This window comes from Chenopodium album, chromosome 8, assembly GCF_948465745.1.
Source record: "Chenopodium album chromosome 8, dcCheAlbu1.1, whole genome shotgun sequence".
NCBI lineage: Eukaryota > Viridiplantae > Streptophyta > Magnoliopsida > Caryophyllales > Amaranthaceae > Chenopodium > Chenopodium album.
Window position 1 is genome coordinate 47,891,591 of NC_137841.1, and position 20,323 is coordinate 47,911,913.

The 20,323-nt window shown below is 35.3% G+C and overlaps 1 protein-coding gene across 1 annotated transcript; it reads left to right on the forward strand.

The window, feature by feature from the left end:
• Positions 1-6,506: 6,506 nt before the first annotated feature.
• LOC145556098 (COP9 signalosome complex subunit 8-like) lies at positions 6,507-15,271 on the forward strand. The gene is made up of 5 exons (XM_081617771.1): positions 6,507-6,697; positions 6,781-6,860; positions 6,945-7,126; positions 12,235-12,342; positions 14,888-15,271. The coding sequence occupies exons 1-5, from the start codon at positions 6,593-6,595 to the stop codon at positions 15,025-15,027; spliced, it is 615 nt and encodes a 204-aa protein (XP_081473897.1). The 5' UTR covers positions 6,507-6,592; the 3' UTR covers positions 15,028-15,271.
• The last annotated feature ends 5,052 nt before the right edge of the window (positions 15,272-20,323 follow it).

Sequence of the window (20,323 nt, forward strand, 5' to 3'; positions counted from 1 at the left end):
TTGTATTAAAAAGCAAAGAAGAAAGAATGCATAAATTAATGTTATTGAAAATTGATGAATGGATGATGTAAAAAAGAATTGAATATTGGTAATTGAAAAAAGTGATTGTTGATGATTGAAACCGGAGTTTTTGATACGATATTTATAGAGAAAATCATCCTAAAAAGATAATTTATCAAAACAGAGTCTGAAGATCGAAAAACTAACTTGGCGCCAGCCGTGGCGCATTGGCGCCAGGACCAGTGGCTAGCACCAGGCGCCAATGGCTGGCGTCTGGCGCCAATCCTGATTCCAGGCGCCAAGGCCTGGGGTTGGACGCCAATTTGGATTTCAACGCGTTTTCGAAAATCTGATAAATTTCCCGTACTGGAAGATAAAATAATATAATTTCAGTCGAAAATGCTATTTGATCTAATTAAAACTCTGAAGAATCCTAACTGAATTAAGAATGATAAAACCTTCTAGAATGTTCTAGAAGACCAAAACCATTCCTAATTACATTAGGAATGATAAATCATATTAGGCCCTCCCCTAGATCATTGGGCCGTACTTAAAACTCAAACCGGGCCCAGTTTAGTAAATTGGCCATAAATTCCTCAATATTCATCGGAATTGGGCTTATAATATATCGTTGGAAAGGTCTTTGCAAACCCCATCCAACTACACCACTATTGGACCCATATCATGGACCAACCAAACTGGATTGGCTGTTTTCTTAAAATAAAGTTTTCAAAAACAGAGAGAAGAGAAAAGAAAAGAAATAAAACTTTCCGCAACACTAGACCTTTCCACACTTTCGTTTCATTCGATTATGACTTGACGTGAAAGGTACTCATCACCGGGTTTGGTTTTGGGGAGACACAAATGGGTGTCTACAGTTAACAATGGCTTTGATGGGCGGTTTTGCTAGAATAGGCAATAATGAGATTACAATTTTAGTAAATGATGCTGAGAGGGGTAGTGACATTGATTCACAAGAAGCTCGGCAAACTCTTGAAATAGCAAAAGCTAACTTGAGGAAAGCGGAAGGAAAGAGACAAGTGATTGAAGCAAATTTATCTTTGAGACGAGCTAGGACACGAGTAGAGGCTAGCAATCTGATTTCTTCGTAACCAGTCAGTACTTGCGTCCAAATAATCATCATCAAAAGAAGTTTTGTTTGTACACATTTTCTTTGTATAGAATCTAAAAGAAAATCTATTTAATATTCTTAATAATCCAAAGGGTAAGTAGAAATTAAATACCCTCGACTTTGGTATCTAATAATTTTACCTACTATTGGATTTGAACCAATGAATCTCGCCGTTAAAAGAAACACTCTAACCGCTGAGTTAAGTAGGCCTTCTATCATTACAAAGAGGACTAACTATAACCATTCCATAGATTGATTATAAACCGAATACTTCTTATAAGCAATAGAAATCAAAGGGATCAAAGAGCTATGATGGTATATCAGAGAATATTTCTCTTGACAAGAAATTATCTACATACTAAAATATGGAGCATAAACACAAGGGTTATAGCTCAGCTAGGTAGAGCACCTCATTTACACGTGCGCCAATGTTTTTCAAGGAAGTCCATCATGCAATCAAAAGAATGAATCTTTTTGAAAAATCGATGTCTTACTCTAGGCTTTGAGGAAACAAAACAAGAGAATAATAGCCTGACAATGAATTCTAGTTCGGTCCAATTCAAGTGTCTATTTAGTTACCAAATAGAACCCATTATTGATTTGACATATTGATAGGGTGAATACCCAACCTATTCAATGCTAGGCATAATGAGTATAAAGGCAAAAAAAAAAAAAAATCTCTTTTTCGTCCTATGAACTTTAAGGTGTATGAAGTTTCATATTTGATTCTTTAAGCAAAATGATAGAGACTCCATTTAATTTTTAAGTTCAGCTAGGCCAAAGGCAGACCTACGTCAAGATAACTCTGCTTTGAAAAACTTTGGTAGTGCTTTTGAAGCAAAGGTCAAATGAATAATGAATCTAAGCACACGGAACCATTTTCTTTCTATAAAGAAAAATATGGTAGACTAGATTATATTTATATCAATTAATGAAAAAGCCCAATGCAAAAAAATGCATGTTAGGTTTTTGAAACATTTCAAATCATTTTGAGAATACAAAGTTTGATCTATTTTACCGAGAAGGTCTACGGTTCAAGTCCATGTAGCCCTACTAAATACTACGTATATAGTAATGAGTATTACTAATTTTTTAAAACTATATAGTTTAATAAATTAGTAATATTTGATTGTTAGTTAAAACCAATCAACCGCAATCGATTGGAAGAAATGGATCTAGGAACACCCTACTTAGATTTGTTTAGTACAATTTGATTTGGAGCCAAGCCTGGGTTTGAATTTGAAAAGAAATTTCATTGGAAACATTGTTAAAGAGACTTTTCGATTTCATACATATACCTTCCCTATCAAAGCGTAAAACAAGTAGTCTTTTTTTTTTTCTTTTTCTTATACAATCAACATAAACAACTCTGCTCGAACTCGATTTTTTAAATAAAAAATATACCAACCCGATTCCAATTCTAAAATCGAAGTTCTTAACATTCTCTTACGCGTGAATTTTCTCTTCTGAGAAAAAAATTCTTTCTTTCAATATAATACTTCATTAATATTTAGTTAATAATATGAGCGGTTGTATCTAGATGCTTATTCTGACAAGAAATGTTCAATTTTTTTCATCAAATAATGACTATTTGTCGATTTTTTTCATGTGAATGGGGGGCAAGAAAACTCTATGAAAACACTATGAATTTGATCTTGTCTAAAAAAGAGTTAGAACACAGATACATGTGTGGATTAAGTAAATCAATGGACATTCTTGTTCCTACTGAAAATACCAGTACAACGGAAGATTCAAGTCTAAATGATACAGGAAAAAAACATTCATAGTTGGAGAAATATGACAGTCTATTTATTATAATGTTGATCATTTAGTTCGCGTCATGGACATTCGGAATTTCATCTCTTATACTCTTTTTTTACTTATAGATAGTAAAGGGAACGATTATTCCTTTTACTTCGATATTGAAAATCAAATTTTTGAGATTGAAAAAGATTTGTCTTTTCTGAATGAACTACAAAGTTCCTTTTCGAATTATTGGAATTCAAGTAATCTGAACTTTAGATCTAAGAGTGGCAATACTTATAATGATCATTCCATGGATTATATTGAAGATAGTTGGAATAGTCACATTAATAATTTGCATTGCCAATTATCTTCATTCTCAAATCCGTAGTGGCAATTCCATCCTAAGTGATAGTGACAATTATAGTGATAGTTACATTTTAAGTTACTTTTTAATGAAAGTGGAAATACCTGCGAAAGTTTCAGTAAAAGAATTATCACGAACTACAATAATTTCCCTAAAATAAAAAATTCTACTAATCTTGATGTAACTCAAAAAATATAGAAATTTGTGGGTTCAATGCAAAAATTGTTATGCATTAAATTACAAGAAATTACTTTAGTAAAAAAAATGGGTATTTGTGAACAATGTGGATATTATTTAAAAATGAGTAGTTCAGATAGAATCGAACTTCTGATTGATCCTGGTACTTGGAATCCTATGGATGAAGGTATGGTCTGTATGGATCCTCTCGAATTTCATTCAGAGGAGGAAGCTTATAAAGATCATATTAATTCTTATCAAATAAAGTCAGGTTAAACTGAAGCTGTTCAAACATGTATAGGTCAACTAAACGGTATTCCTGTAGCAATTGGTGTTTTGGATTTTCAATTTATGGGAGACAGTATGGAATCCGTAGTAGGGAAAAAGATCACCTGATTGATTGAGTATATATGCTGCCAATAAATTAATCCCCCTTATAATAGTATGTGCTTCCGGGGGGGGGGGGGCACGCATGCAAGAAGAAAGCTTGAGCTTAATGCAAATGGTGAAAATTTCGTCGGTTTTATATGATTATCAATCAAATAAAAATTTATTTTATGTATCAACCCTTACATCTCCTACTACTGGTGGGGTGACTGCCAGCTTTGGTATGTTGGGGGATATCATTATTGCTGAACCGAACGCCTACATAGCATTTGCGGGTAAATGAGTAATTGAGCAAACATTGAATAAGACAGTACCTAAAGGGTCACAAGCAGCCAAATTTTTATTCCATAAGGTTTTGTTCATTCGATCCAATCGTACCACATTATCTTTTAAAAGGCGTTCTAAGTGAGTTATTTCAGCTGCATGCTTTTTTTTCCTTTGAATAAAAATAAGGGCGAGGATAAAAGGGCAATTTTTATATTTGTGTCAAAAAGCTTTTTTATTCCAAAATTAGGATGTCGCGAACCAAAAACCTCCATGCTTATTTCCTTTAGATTCCAATAAAAACAACTTTTTGTTTGTATCTTTCGTCGGGGAGTCTTTATTTAAAATACCTCTTAGATTGAACTCTAACGACTGCTTTGGAAATTGAATTTATAATAAATCCTCTAGTTTTCGATTTTCTTGAATTAGTAAAAGAAAAAGAAAGAAAAAAAAATGAGAAAGTAAACACGATTATCATATATTATATGTAGAAATCGAATTGCTTTTTTAGTTCTACATTTCTTGTACTTATTCTATAGTATATTCATTCTATAGAACTCTAATTAATTAATTTTAATATAATACTCCCTCCATCCCCAATTGATAGTCACTTTTACCATTTTTGATGACTCAAAATGTTAGTCACATTTGTTTTTTTCAAGTACCATTAATATTATTTTTTTTTTTTTACCAAAATTCTCTAACATTTGCAAAAATATTTGTGAAAATTTAACTTTCCCATGTAAATTTACTTTCCCATGTACTTTAATTACTTTCTCTCTCTACTTTTTTGCATTCTTAATGTAAATTTACTTTTTCAATGTACTTTCTTTAATTCTTCTTAATTCCCGTGATTTTTCTTCAAAAGTGACTATCAATTGGGGACAGAGGGAGTAAGATAATAACAACAAAAATATAACAAAAAGGTACAATTACAATATCGTAAATCGAGGTACCGGTCTATGACAACTATGAACTTTCCCTCAATTTTTGTGCCTTTAGTAGGCCTAGTATTTCCAGCAATTGCAATGGCTTCTTTATTTCTTCATGTTCAAAAAAATAAAATTGTTTAGATCGTCTCGTCAAAATCTCATTTTTAAAAACTTAGACTTGAATTATAATAGAGATATATGTTTAGCGGAATGGTATAACACATGATTTCTTCCGAACATAAATGAACGAGCTCTTATGTATGTGATGTAAACGGCAAAAATGACAATACAATATTAGGGGTAGATGTTATTATTTTGATCGAACTATATTAAAAAATAGAAAGAAATAAAAGTGAAACACCTCTGACATCAAAATAGGACTAGTTGATGAGAGTTACATCGGAACAAGACAGAGTAAGAAAAGTACAATTCATTTGGTGTATTCTTTCAATTCAAATTAAATGCAACCGGATCTAATATGAATTGATGATTAGAACGTATATGGGTAGAACTTATAACGGGATCTCGAAAAATAAGTAATTTCTGCTGGGCCTTTATCCTTTTTTTTCGGTTCATTAGGATCCTTGTTGGTTGGAATTTCCAGCTATCTTGGTAAGAATTTGATATCTTTATTTCCTCCCTAGCAAATTCTTTTTTTTCCACAAGGGATCGTGATGTCTTTCTATGAGATTGCCGACCTCTTTGTTAGCTCATATTTGTGGTGTGCAATTTCGTGGAATGTGGGTAGTGGTTATGATCGATTTGATAGAAAAAAGGGAATAGTCTGTATTTTTCGCGCGGGGATTCCCTGAAAAAAAAATTATCGCATCTTTTTCCGATATCTTATAAAAGATATTCAGTCTATTAGAATAGAACTTAAAGAGGGTATTTATACTCGCCGTGTTCTTTATTTGGAAATCAGAGGACAAGGAGCTATTCCTTTAACTCGTATTGATGAGAATTTGACTCCACGAGAAATGGAACAAAAGGCGACTGAATTGGCCTATTTCTTGCGTCTACCAATTGAAGGATTTTGAAAAATGAACGGAAATACCGAACGTTTTCTTAACTTGACGTAAAATACAAAATCTAGAATACGTTTTTCTATGCATACCTTAATATAATTTTCATTAGAACGCCCACTCGGACATGTGATAAACATATTTTGTGTATCTCGGACATTAACTTGTATTTACCCATATTAAAAGGCCTAAGATTAAAAATTAACACAGGGCCCTAAATACTTGAGACGACCCTGATCCAAATGTTGATAAGCAATTGAGCATAGTGTGTTACAATGTTCCTCATTAATTACCATATAAAAACTTGTCATAGTCTGAATCAAATTTTACCCAACTCAACCTGAACCCGACTTATAAGTCAGAAAAAACCGACATAATCCGACTTGAATTTGACACGAAACTTGATATGACCTAACCTAAACGGCTGAACCCTACTTAAGAGTTAAGATCATGGACAATTTTTTGTTTAGACTAAACCCACCATATATAAATTGCGTGAAGCTCAACAAAGTTTAAAATCCATTCTGCTATCGATCCTGCAGACTAGCAGAAACTTGCGAGCTCATCAATGGAAGAAGAAGCAACAACAATGGATTTCTCTCTTCTCACTGACGCAATTGCTTCCAAATCCTACGACAAAATCGCTGATATCTGCGACAATTTGATGCTTCAGGTATGCTTCTCCCTCTCTTTCTTCTCACAATTTCCCAACAAAAACCTCCGAATTTCATCAATTCATCGCTATTTTTGTTGTAGGTTTCAGCAGAAGGTGTTAATTTCCAGAACGACTTGCCTTACGCAGTTCATCTATTAGGGCACATTTATGTTGGGGACATGTTAGTTTATTCGTCAAATTTGGGTTCGAAGGTTTGAATTTGTTTTCGATAAACCCTAATTTTGGTTATTTTATATGTTAACAGTAATAGCGCGAGGTTTGTTTGGAAATCTATGCCATTGGCGATTAAAGAGAATCAGCCGGAGGTGATTGCAGTTTGGGTAATTGGTCAGAGGCTTTGGACTAGGGATTATGCTGGTGTTTATGAAGCTATTCGTTCTTTTGACTGGAGCCCTGAAATTCAACCCATTGTTGCTGCGTTTTCGGGTTAATCTTTTACTTGTTTACTTGTCCTCTTTTAATAGTGTACTGCTGAATTATGTATATTTGGGATGATGATTGAGTATTGTTTATGTATGTTATGATTTAGTAATATGTGGACTTTGCCATTGGCTGCCGTAAATCAATTAAATTGGTTTTAAATCGTGATTTATTGAAAAACCACCTATCACCTATCGACTAATCTCATAGAATACACCAGATTGAGTTAAGGAGGAAGAGTGTTGTTGTTGTTGGTGGTGGTGTTATTGTTGTATTGTATGTTTGGAAAGTATTGAAAGTAAATGGACTTTCTATGGAGGTAGTCTTAGCCTTAGAATTCACAAAAACTATGAGGTCTAAGTGTTTTATTTATGAATGAGAATGAATGGTGAAGAGGCTACTTCTTATAAGAGACATGGAGTTCTGCTTCTTTGTCATTTTTTTTATGATTTGTTACAAAGTCTGGCTTAGTAGATTGGCATACATTGTATTTTGAAATTTTTTAGTTTCGCTCGAACAATAGCTATTAGTCAAGCGTGCTGAGTTTTTCCTTTTTATTATAGTTATTTGATTTTGTATTGAATTGACATTATCCTAATCTCAAGCATAGTTTATGCCTTTGAGAAATTCTTCTAATAGCTTGGAGCAACTTAATGGTCCTATATCAGTTTTGAAAGAATATATACTACCCCTATTACAGGTTATGTGCAACGATTTGACATAAAGTAGAGAGGAAAAATGTCTAATCGTTGCATATAACCTGTAACGGAGGTAGTACTTGCTATTGTGTTAATATAGGCATTGGAAAGTGATAGTTGTTTTTGTGCCTAAAGTAGGAATGGCTATGTGGATAAGATGTTTCCCTCTTGTAGTCGTCTTTGGGATCATGGTTGTTAAGCTTGTCAAATTAACTTAATTTCATAAACTCTTTGTCCAGCTCTACACATTTTATTCCCAATTAGTTTTAGGCCCGAGCCATGTCCCAGGTCATTTTTTGTATATAAAAAAATTATAATAAATTAAAGTGAAATTTATTGATGGTTTTATAATTTTTATTTTATTTATTTATTTATTATTTATTTTTGGTAATTATTATTAAACATTATCAAAATTCATTAAGAAATATGCAGTAATCGAACTTTTATACTTCAAGGAATTTTTATCTATCATTAAAAATTTCTTCAAGGTAAACACATATTGTGGTTTTGAAATTGCTATGTATTTTTGTGTAACATAATTTAAATACATAAAACCTATATGAATTATGGATGAGTAAATGGAAGAATGAGATTATATTAAACTATATATATAAGTTCAATTAATAATTTAGAATTTATGAACATAAAATTTTTGTGAGGAAACATTGATGATCGTTTTTAATATGACATGACCCTACATTATTTATGAAGTCATGACGACACGTGGCAAGAATAACGACATGTGGCAAGAATGACGACACGTGGCAAGAATAATGGCACGTGGCATGATTACAATTCTTGCCATGAGTTTTAATGTATATATAGATTTAATGTTTTGTTATTTTACTATCAAAATATTCTTAGGAGAGTAAGAAAAGTGAAGAATGGTAGTTGTTGGTTGGTGATAACAAACAACAACGACAAAAACAAAAAACCTTAGTCTTTAAGTGATTTGGGTCAGTTGACATGAATTGTCATAAGGAATTGCCCTAAAATAAAAAAGAGCATAGCAAGATAATTAATTGAATAAAAGCTGGAAAAAATAGTGTAAATTGAGAAACAAAAAGACTATACAAATAATAATGACGAGAGTTCTATATTATTTTTAATATATATGTTGGTTATGACAATATGGCATTATGCTTATTTTTTGTTATTACTCTTGAAGTTCATTGTTGTAAATTGTTCGTAATTATGGTCTGCTAGTTGATGAATTTATTAGATTTTCTATTGTTGTTGCTTTTGAAAGTTATCTTTAATGTGAGTTAATCTCGGTACGATATGTAATTTGCTACGTATTTTTGTTAAATTTGGCCAAAACTACCATTTTTAGGGTGTAGATTTCCTTTTTTAGTATGTGGTATTAGGAGGATTAGAGTATTGGTTAATTTGGCTTTTGAAAACAAAAAGAAATTATCTATAATACTTTTCAACACTTTAGGCATTTGGTGTTCACTTAAAATGCCTAAAAACACCCTTACATTATATGAGCTCTTTTTAAATTGTATTTTTTTCAGTGCTAACTATAGTATGGGTTGTTGTAAATATATTCTGTAATGTAAAGCACCTGTTGCGTGCATCTAAATCTAATTAAGTGATAATCCGACACTATCCTATTGAATTTTTCATATAAAGTTAGCAAATTAATCATACTTTTCAAAAATGGGATTCTTTGTTCTTTTAACTTAATTGTTACAAAGTATTACTTATTCTTGTTAAAATCAGATTAGATCGAACCAAAACGGAAAAATCTTGACCTACTAAAGATGAATTTAACAAGATCTATCATGATGTTGTTTCTTATAAAAATTCAATTAGACTAGACTTTTGCAGAGACTTAGATTTGGAATCTGGCACTCCATATTTTATAAAATTTTATATAAGGCTACTATGTATTTAGGTGTCCTGTCATATGTGTTGGACGATACAACACGCGACACCTGACGTAAAGCAAGGTGTTGAAGTAACATAGCTTGAACACTTTGTTTCAGGTGAGGAGAACAAAGCCTAAACATTCTCTTCAAAGATGTAATGATTTTTGTTTAATTTTTTCTCTAATCAAGTGATGCTTTTTTGAGTTTTAATCCTTTTCAATGAAGGCTATACACAAGGAACTTGTAGTACATTATCATCATCATCAAGAGACATTCTCATGGTTGACAAAGCTTGTGATGATAATGGCCTTATCTTGTTAGCATTTTTGACTTTTCTACAAGAAAAATTGGACACAATAGAGTCATCTTGTAAAGAAAAAAAAAAAGGTATCTGTGTAGGCTGACTTCATGGTTAGTTTTTCTATTGAATTAATTTGCCTTGTTTGAGTGCTAAGACTAACACTTACCTTGATAAACAAGAACAAACTAACAACTGAATTCCATTCCAAGATTTAAGGAGAAAACAAATGCATGTCCATGAGAAAATGGAAAAATAAAGTTTTGTTTGGCAAATTGTAGGAGCCACTTTGTAAAAATGCCTATTCTTTAGTTTGTATTTTGCCAAACAAGGTAAACAGAAGTCAGATGTACCTTTGGGTACATATTTCTGAGTCAGATGAGCAATTGATGTCACTGGAGGCAAAAATTGATTAAATATTTTAAAGAGAATGAAGTTCTCCTGGTATAGAGGATTATGATTAATTAGTCACTCAATCTATAAGTGACTACTTCCCACTTGTTTACCAACTGCGTTTGTTACAAATAGTTACCCCTCTATAGCCCTGTCTTGTACTTCCTCCGTTCTTTTATTATTGCACCACTTGCCTTTTTAGGAAGTTTCACAAATATTGCACCATTTCCTCTTTAGGAAAAAAATTGTTTGTGTTCACACTACAAATACCCAACATACCCTTGCTTTTCACACTTACTTTTTAATTTATAAATATGTCACATGGGCAATTTTGTATTTTTACCTTTCTCTCTCTTACTTTTTTTCACTACCAAAATATTTGTACCCAACCCCTATGGTGCAATAATAAAAAAACGGAGGAAGTATTAATTTTCTTGTGTAGTGATTGATTGATTTTATGGGAGTATCCTTTTATATTATTTTGGCCATTAGCAATATACTTTATTGGTATATTAAATTCTTTTGGTTTATTAGAATTGGAAACTTGACAACTATCACAGGACATCTAAAAAGGAAAATTTTGCAATTATTATGTGATGGAGAGTAGCATTTTGAATCAAGTTCTAAATTTCTACATGGTCATTTTATGCAAAACCAATTATTAGAAAACTCTTTGTGAAAAAAAAAAAAAAACACTTGTACAAAGTCACACAATAAGAAAACGAAAGTTGAATCTTATGGAATAAAGAAAATGCTAATAGCAGATATTATTTGTACAATACTTAAATTATGGTTATAAATATATAGGGAGTAAACTTACATTTGCGGTTTTTAAGGTCATTTTTAAAATTTTAAATGCACACATCTTTGTAAAATACTTTAATAATGGTTATAAATATTTAAGGAGTAAACTTACATTTGTGGTTTTTGAGGTTCAATTTATAATTTTAAATGCACACATCTAAGACATTCTTAAAGTTTTCTAGGGCTCTAAGCCAGTAGGCACCCAACATATTGGTTACCAATGGCACTTGAATTTTCATTTGGGAATGACTGACACGTGGTATCTTTTGTGTAATTTTTTAATTTATTTTGCTGTACCTTATTTCTTGACTCTCTTTTTTCCTTTTCTGGATTTCCTTTCTCCAAATCTTCTCGCTGATGCAAGACAACAATGAAGCAGATAAAAGGCATGCATGCATGCATTTGCTTTGTGAGAGAAAAAAACAAAAATAAGTGGGGATTATGAGATAAGAGAAAAAAAAAAATAACAATGTAGCAGTTTGCCGAAAAATGGAAGTGCAATACCTACGAAAAATGGCTGATTAGGGTTAGTAACACTTAAAAAATGGATGGAGTATGTACTGGTATAAATGAAGGAACTGTAATTATCTGCAGATGAAAAACGAAGGAAGTATTATTATCTGCAGATGAAATATAGGAAGTGTGTAACATGACGGTTTTGGCGATGATGGCGGTGCTGGAGTGGTGCTAGTGAGGGTGGTGGTGGTAATGAGGTTGGCAGTGGTGGTATACTGGGTGTATGATTGTGAGGTGGTGGTAGTTTAGGGAAAGAGAATGGAAACATGGAAGGTTGAATCAAAGTAAAGGAGTTTGGGGTTAAGGAGAGAGTAGGGAGTGAATAAAATGGCCTAACAAACAATAATAAAGAAAACCTGCTCTGTTGATTCTCTTAACCTTTCCTAAATCCCCTGTACCAAACACTCTAACTTCCTTTAGCTAATGCTTTTGCATCATTTGCTATGATTGTGCATGTGATCTTGCAATGTACAATTGATGTAACTTGTTTTGCCTTTTCAATTACTCGAAATTAATTAGTTCTTTTTGCAGATAATTATACCAAGAAGATGTTTCAGCTACTTGTTGCTGGCTACTCAACCATTAGTGTTCAAGATACAGCACTATTTTTGGGAATGAGTGAAGATGATGTGACAAAATGTAAGTGTATTTGATCTCATATGACATGCTGATCTATCAGACCTTCAGACACATAGAAAATCATTATTTTCTTTCCTCTATTATGTAGCAATAGCACAAATAACATAAAATATACTTTAATGATTTTATTGAAGTGGTCTCTTCAACTAAAGCTCACTGTATTTTTTGTTTAATCAGTAATCTGGTAGAGTATTGTGTTTCATTCTTAAGATTTTAATATAATCAGTTCAAAATTCCCAAATATATTTGGCTAATCCCCTGTTTGATTCTTTTTCTTGTTTTGTGTTAAGAACCCTGCCGTTAATTTTTTGTTTTTATTATATATATATATATATATATATATATATATATATATATATATATATAGGGGAGGGATCCGGTGAGAATAGGTCCATATGTGAGAATTCATACTTATATGAGAACTGATTTAAAATTTAGAACATGTGAGTAAAAATTTAGAACATACGAGTTAAAATTTAGAACATGTGACTCAAATTAAAATTTTGAACATATGAGTAATAATTTAGAACATTTGTGTGAGTAATATGTTTAGAACATCTGATTTAAGAATTATAACAAGTGATTAAAAATTTATAAAATTTGCTTTATGAAATTTTAAACATATGAGTAACATTTAGAACACTTGATTTAAGATTATGAACATGTGAATAAAAATTTAGAAGAAACTGATATTGAATATAGAAAGTGTGAGTAAAGAATTTAGAACATACGAGTAAAAAAAAATAGAACATACGCTTTAAAATCTGGAACATATAATTAAAAAATCTTAGAAAATCTGGAACATATAATTAATAATCTTAGAACACACGTTTTAAAATTTAGAACATAAAAGTTAAAAGTTTGGAACAAGTTATTTAAAATTTATGACATCAAGCTTAACTAATTTATAGTTTAGAACATGTGAGTAATAAATTAGAACATTTGATTTAATTTAGAACACCTAAAAAAAAGTTTAGAACATCAGATTTAAAATTTAGAACATACGAGTAAAAATTTAGAACATAAAGAGTGTTCTCACATAAGAAAAATTCTCATATAAGAAAAATTCTCACGAGAGCCTTCCCCTATATATATATATATATATATTATTGAATATCAGTCCCTCCAAACCATAATTTGGATCACTTTAATTTTTTAGATCCTACTTTAACTCTTCATAATGATAGGGTGTTTTTTTTTTTTTTTTTTTTTTTTTTTTTTTTTTTTTTTTTTTAAATTATTAAAAAAAAAAAAAAAGGATTTCCCAATGATTGTTATAAATTAACAATAAAACTTGAAACTGTAGTCTTGGAAATTCTTAGTCCAAGGATAGCTTAAAAATTCTGCAAAGGTCTATTGTTCCTTGATGCTACGATAAGCTATGTATTTGGTTGGTACATGTATATATTTAAAGCCTTTTAGGTTGCTGTCTTCCGAAGTCTATTATACTCAAAAGTTTATTCGAGTTAAGATCTATTCTATGCCTAGAAATGACAGGAATTTTGTCTAATTGATTAAACAAAGTATAGACTATATGAAATAAATAGTTTTTGGTTTTTTACCCAGACCGCGATGCTTTTTATTTGATAACCTGAAGAACTAGAAGGCTAAATTACACCATGCTAACCTATTTTTCCAGCATGTACATACGAAGTACTCAAGTACCAAAATAAATAAATAAAATAATAAAGCTGTTCTAGGTCTCCAAGAATCATAGATAATGAATATTTCTGCTATGTCAACTCAAATTATTCTTGTTTAAAGAAGAGATCAGCTGCAAACCCTTGGGGTTTTTCATTAATAATTTAGTGATAGGCCCATGTATTGATAATTTCTCGCATGGAACTATGGAAGGCTTTCCTTTTTCACTTTTGCCTTTGCTGCTCTTTATAAACTAGAGTTTTGCCCCGATTTTGCGGCCTTCGTATAATAGACACGGATACATTTAGTATGGAGCTGACTTTATTCAAACAATTTATCTATTACCTCCGTTACATGTTATTTGCAACGATTTGACATAAAGTAGAGAGGGAAAATGTCTAATCGTTGCAAATAATATGTAACGGAGATAGTAATTAACTCTGCCTGTGCCTTTTTTTCTAAGTTGAAGCTTTCTTTTTTTGCCAACTTACTGAATTAGGAAGGAAACCCGTAGCTGAAGCTACCAATGTCTTCTCCTAGTATTCTGCTCCCTAGTCCATGAATAGATGACACAAGCAGCCTTGATTTGCTTGATTTCCTTTATTAGTAAAGCACAGGTGATTTTTTATGTCAATTTCTGTCTAAGCTAAATCAGCTTTGTGAAATGAATCATGTCTTTTACATTATCCACATACACCACTGTGACCAATTACGTGCTTTAGCTAAGATTAAACAGTCATTTAGGTATTTATTAAAATTGTCTTAATATAGTTTTCAAATATCAACTTTTTATATCTTATTGATATCATTGGTCAAATTGTTCACATTGGCATATTTACATTTGTTGGAAAGGTAGTTTACATTTGTTTATCTCTGACATGGTTCTTTTGTTTGTATAATATAGATGTTTTGGTGGAGGGTTGGTGCTTGGACTCTGCTGCCAGAATGTTCACTGTGAAGAAGCAATCTGTAACCACAGAACAGAAATTAGATCCCAGTAAATTGCAGCGCCTGACAGAATATGTTTTCCACCTTGAACATTAGCTGGTGGAGCTCCCCCCCTCTTCTCCCTTCCCCTATCCTACCTACCAGAAAAACGTGAAACTTGTTACGACAGGAAACATAGCATGGGTTGTACTGTAGGCACATTCTGAAGGATCAAACTCATTTCAACAGGGTGTTGAATCTTGCTCCTCTTCTAATTTTTCCGGTCATTTGATTAGTGTAAATCTGAAAATTCTTGCCAATCATCGAATGAAATTGAAGAAGGATAGGTTATGTTACATTATTATAATGCCTTTTTGATTACTGTAAGGTGCTTTGATCACCTTGTAGAAATCATTCTATGTTTGATGGCCTATCAAGAGTTACTCCATTATTTATGTACAAGCCCTGTCATGATTGGAGTTGCTCCAAATAAAGCCATCATTTATGTTAACAAGCTTTGAATAAATAAAAAAAAAAGAAGATTACAAGAAGTTTGGGACCTTGAGGTTTTACTGGTTGCTTGGGCCAAATACCTTTGAACTTGATCTTAGTAAATAAATTCATTAAAGATATTCAATAGTGATTTTCAGAGAGATTAATTAGTTACACATAAAGAATTTTATGTACCTGATTATTCTAAAAGATTAGAAATTACTGGAAATTTTCAAAGGAATTATTAAAACTTTTGTAACTTTTTCTAAATCTCATCTTTTGATGGTTCTTGAACTTTTACGATTAACCCCTGTCGCATAGTTCCTATAAGATTAGAAACATATAGGATGGCAATTCTATTAATAAGTTGAAGTTGGTGTAAGGAAGTGGGCCCAAAGATGCCAACATGTATGCCAACATGTATAACGGAGCAAGTAGCTGACTTTGCTAATAACGGAAAACGAAATGAGGAGCGGGAAATAAAAAAAGTTATTTTTCATTTCCTCTTTTTATTTTGTTTTAGTTGTTCTCGAAAAACTCTGTAAGAGAAATAGAGGGAGTGAAGGTGGATTGAAGGTACTGTACTGGGATGAAAATGAAATCAAAATTGAATTTGATAGGCGTTGATAAATTAGGAGTGGATTTGACGAATTTTTAATTTGATACTCCAATTGATAAGATGCGAAATCGGTTAGAGGATATATTGTGGGTGGATTTAGCTGAAGCCATGCGTGATGTTGAGGAAGGTGGTCACAGCTTCACAAGGGAGCTACGGTTTGATAGTGAAACTGTAAGTATTTGTAATTGGTGTTCATGTTTTGGGTAATTTTACCCATGCCACGTGGCCCAATCAGCATTCGACACGTGTCATACCCTGGTTGGTCAAAATTTGGCCAATCTCTATTCGACACGTGTCCTTCCTAGAACTTAGGAGAAAAAGGCGGCCTTCAATGGTTCAAATCCCGAGAAAACCGTAATCTCTATTCGACACGTGTCCTTCCTAGAACTTAGGAGAAAAAGGCGGCCTTCAATGGCCCAAATCCCGAGAAAGCCGTAATCCCGGCGCAACCCAGAATAATTAGGTCAGAGTGACCTAATCAGGGGCACATTTTACAATGACCCTATAAATAGAGAGATTTCCCCCATTTTTGGGGCATCTACAATTATTACAGCATACCCTACATTCTCTTACATAAGAGAATCACCTGATCTCGGAATCCGAGAAGATCTCATCTCTTTTTCCGCACTTTCTCCCATTCATATTCAAGTACTTAATTGATCGTCGGAGGCGGAGCTCCAACCACCCGGAGTCTCCGTTGTTTTGCAAGTACATGCGTAGTCGAATCAGACCTCGAGCTGTAACTCTCCCGAGGGACAAAAACACCCAAAACCTTTGGCACCGTTTGTAGGGAGAGTACCTCAAGGATGGTTCAAGAGTTTGTACCACCTCCTGACCACCCGGTTAATCAGCCGGAGGTCTTTACTGACCATGAGGATGATGATCCTCAGGTCGAAACCTACATAGCCAAGGATGGCTCTCTGATTACTAAGTGCATCCGTCCCAGAGACACTCTGGAACGGAGTGCAAGCCAGACGGGTACAAGCAAACCCCTGGTCAGCCGGAAGGGGAAACCAACACGGCAGGCGGATCCGCCCTAGTCACCCGGGAAGAACTCATGAAATTCATGACTAGTTTCAAGGGTGAAATCAAGGATCTGATCACCAAGAGCAGGGCAGGCCCAAGCAAGGGTCAGTCGGCAAGAAAGACTCCTCCAGAGAGGAGAAAGCCAGTCAGGGACAGGCAGCCCACTCCGCATCCAAAGGACAAGGCAGTCGGGACCCTTGACTGGTCCAAGATTCTTCTGCCTTAGAAGAATACAAGAAACCCCCGCTGGCGTGAACAGCCAGCGGGAAACAAAAAATCTACTCCTGATGCTCGGGAAATCATCACCTGCAGGAGAAGTCAGTAGCTGTCTGAGTCAGCCTCTACTTCGAGCTTTCCAGACAGCTTTCAAGAATACATCAGCAGGGAATACTCAATCCTTGCATGAGAGCCATACAGGCGGTAATACCGTCCACTTTGGCCCTTAGATGATCGGGAATGCACCGTATGTACCCCCTATGGTCTACGGTTCGTATTCCCCTCATTTCATGTAGCCAACCCTCTTTGGGGATCAGGCGGCATATAACGTCCAACCTTTGGACTGGCAACTCCGACTGCTCAAACTTGGTGAACAAACTTCTGCGTTCTTCAAGGAGATAACTGAAGCCGCACAGCTAGCCAAGGTTAAGAATGTGTTGGTGGGTTTTATGATGGTACTACCGACCCGGAGGACCACCTCATGGCCTACTCCAACCTCATGCACATGTAGGGGCTGGAGGATTTTATGTGGTGCTGGTGCTTCCCGGCTACATTGAAGGGCATTGCCCAACAATGGTTTGGCAACATGCCAGTCGGGTGTATCAATAGCTTCAGGAAGTTTGCCTTCCTATTTGCCTCTAACTTCTCGATGAACATCCCTGCCAAAAAGACAAGTCTCGACTTGAGCACCATCTGGCAGGGAGATAGAGAAGGGCTCCGCTCCTGTGTCAGGCGGTTCAACTTGGTGAGGATTCAAATCCAGGGGCTGTCTGATGAGGTAGCCTATACAGACTTCTTCAAGGGTCTGAAGGACAGGTCGACCTTTAAGTTCGACCTTGTCCGTAAGAGGGTTTTAACCCTTCAAGAGGCGTTCATAGAGGCGGAGAGATTTATTCAAGCTACCGACCTTTGCTTGTCCAGCAATCAGTCGGACTCAAAGAAGTCCGATAAGTAAAAGGAGAGTTGGTCCGCTCAACCGGCTCAGAAAGCTGAAAAGAGCAAAAAGAGAAAAGAAGTTTGGGCGGTTGAAGAACTTGATCAGCCGTCCAAGAAGAAGAAGAAAGAATTCAAGTCGTATGTCTCGCGTATGAATTCAATAAAGATTGCTACACCATCTTTACAGTGGTAAAGAACCGGTTGATCATTGAGAAGCCGAATCCTATGAAGAGTTCCGTTTAGTCGCGGAACAAGAATAAATTCTGCCACTTCCATCAGGAGGTGGGCAATGACACCAACGACTGCTACAGCCTCAAGCGTACGTTGGACCGTCCTGCCGACAAGGGCTTGCTGAAGTCCTATGTCTTGAAGTCCAACGCAACTTCTAAGACGAATCCGGGGCAGTCGTAAAAAATTGTCCAACTTACTAGTAGTTTGGATACTGACAATGATCTGGTCTACACCATAGCAGGCGGATTCGCAAGCGGTGGCCCGACCATCCGGGGCACCAAGGATCATCTGAAGAGGACGATTTACTCAGTTAATGATAGACAGGCGTCCTCGAGTGGAACATTTCCAGACATCCTCATCACTGAGAAGGATCGGGGAAAAGTTCGCCGACCACATGACGACCCAATCGTCATTCAGTGCAAGGTCGCCAACCAGTTGGTTGGCCGTATCCTCATAGACACGGGTAGCTCTTCTGATCTCATCAGCTACAAGTATCTGTCCCGGCTTAATCACTAGCAGGACGGTCTGCGCGGCGTCTCCCACCCATTAGTTGGCTTTGGGGGAGGAGTCGTGCACCCAGTCGGACAAATTGACATTTCCATCCGGCTGGGGGAGAAGGGACAAGGGCGACACATGGTCGTCCGGTTCTTGGTGGTTAAAGAGATGATAGCCTACAACATCATTCTTGGCCGACCCACTCTGAACGAGTGCAAGGCCGTCATCATCCCAACTCTCATGCTTCTCAAGTATGAAATGGATGATGGCAGTGTTGGCTCCCTCAACGGGGATCAAAAGACGGCAAGAGAGTGCTATCTCTCAGACGTCAAGCCGATTGCTTCTGCAGCCGGTCAGCTGAAGGAGCCAATAGACGTTGACGATGTCAAAGACCCTGATTCACCCCCTCCAGTAGCCGCAAAGAAAAGAAAAACTGAAAAGTTGGTGGAGGTGAAGAAGGAAAAGAAATAGCAATCACTGACTGGGGAGCGGTCAGATGATCTTCGTCTCCAGCCGGATGGTGAGCACATTGATATCCCTTTGGATGACAGCCGTCCAGAGCGGACGATTAAGGTGGGGCCGACTTCCTTTGAAAGGCTTGGTGCAGACTTGCACCATCTGCTGAAAGAATTCAAAGACATCTTTGCCTTTGAAGTGGAGGAGATGCCAGGCATCAGCTTGAATCTCGCAGTCCACAAACTTGCCGTGGATCCAAAAAGAAGCCCATCCGGCAAAAGAAAACAAACCACGGCGAGGAGAGAAGTTAGGCGGCAGCTGCCGAAGAAAAAAAGTTGCTGGAATCTAGGTTCATTCGGCCATGTAACTTCCCCGACTAGGTTGTGAATGTTTTGCTTGTAAAGAAGTCGAATGGTACCTGGCGTATGTGTGTTGATTACACAAACCTCAACAAGGCATGCCCAAAGGACAATTATCCGCTCCTAAAAATCGACAGTCTGGTCGACTCTACAGCCAGTCATGCCTTGATGAGTTTTATGGATGCCTACTCCGGCTTCCATCAGATACCCCTGTGAAAAAAAGATCAAGAGAAGATGGCCTTTATCACTGATCAGGGGTTATTCTGCTATACTGTGATGCCGTGTGGCTTGAAGAATGTGCCGGCTACTTTCCAACGGATAATTAATACAGTATTTGTTAATCAGATTGGGAGGAATGTAGAGGCGTATATTGATGACATGATAGTCAAATCCAAGCTACAGACAGATCACCTTGCTGATCTCCGAGAAACCTTCACCACACTCAGGCGGCATAATGTCATGTTAAATCCCAAAAAGTGTGTCTTTGGTGTTGAGTCTGGGAAGTTTCTCGGATTCCTAATTGATCAAAGGGGGATAGAGGCTAACCTTGAGAAGATACAGGCGATGATTGACATGAGGTCAC

What these genes read in the sequence shown, in the direction of transcription:
- LOC145556098 (XM_081617771.1), top strand. Translation starts at nt 6,593, where the DNA reads ATGGAAGAAGAAGCAACAACAATGGATTTCTCTCTTCTCACTGACGCA. An exon ending in CATTGTTGCTGCGTTTTCGG is followed by an intron (nt 7,127 to 12,234) that starts GTTAATCTTTTA and finishes TTCTTTTTGCAG; the next exon opens with ATAATTATACCAAGAAGATG. An exon ending in TGAAGATGATGTGACAAAAT is followed by an intron (nt 12,343 to 14,887) that starts GTAAGTGTATTT and finishes TGTATAATATAG; the next exon opens with ATGTTTTGGTGGAGGGTTGG.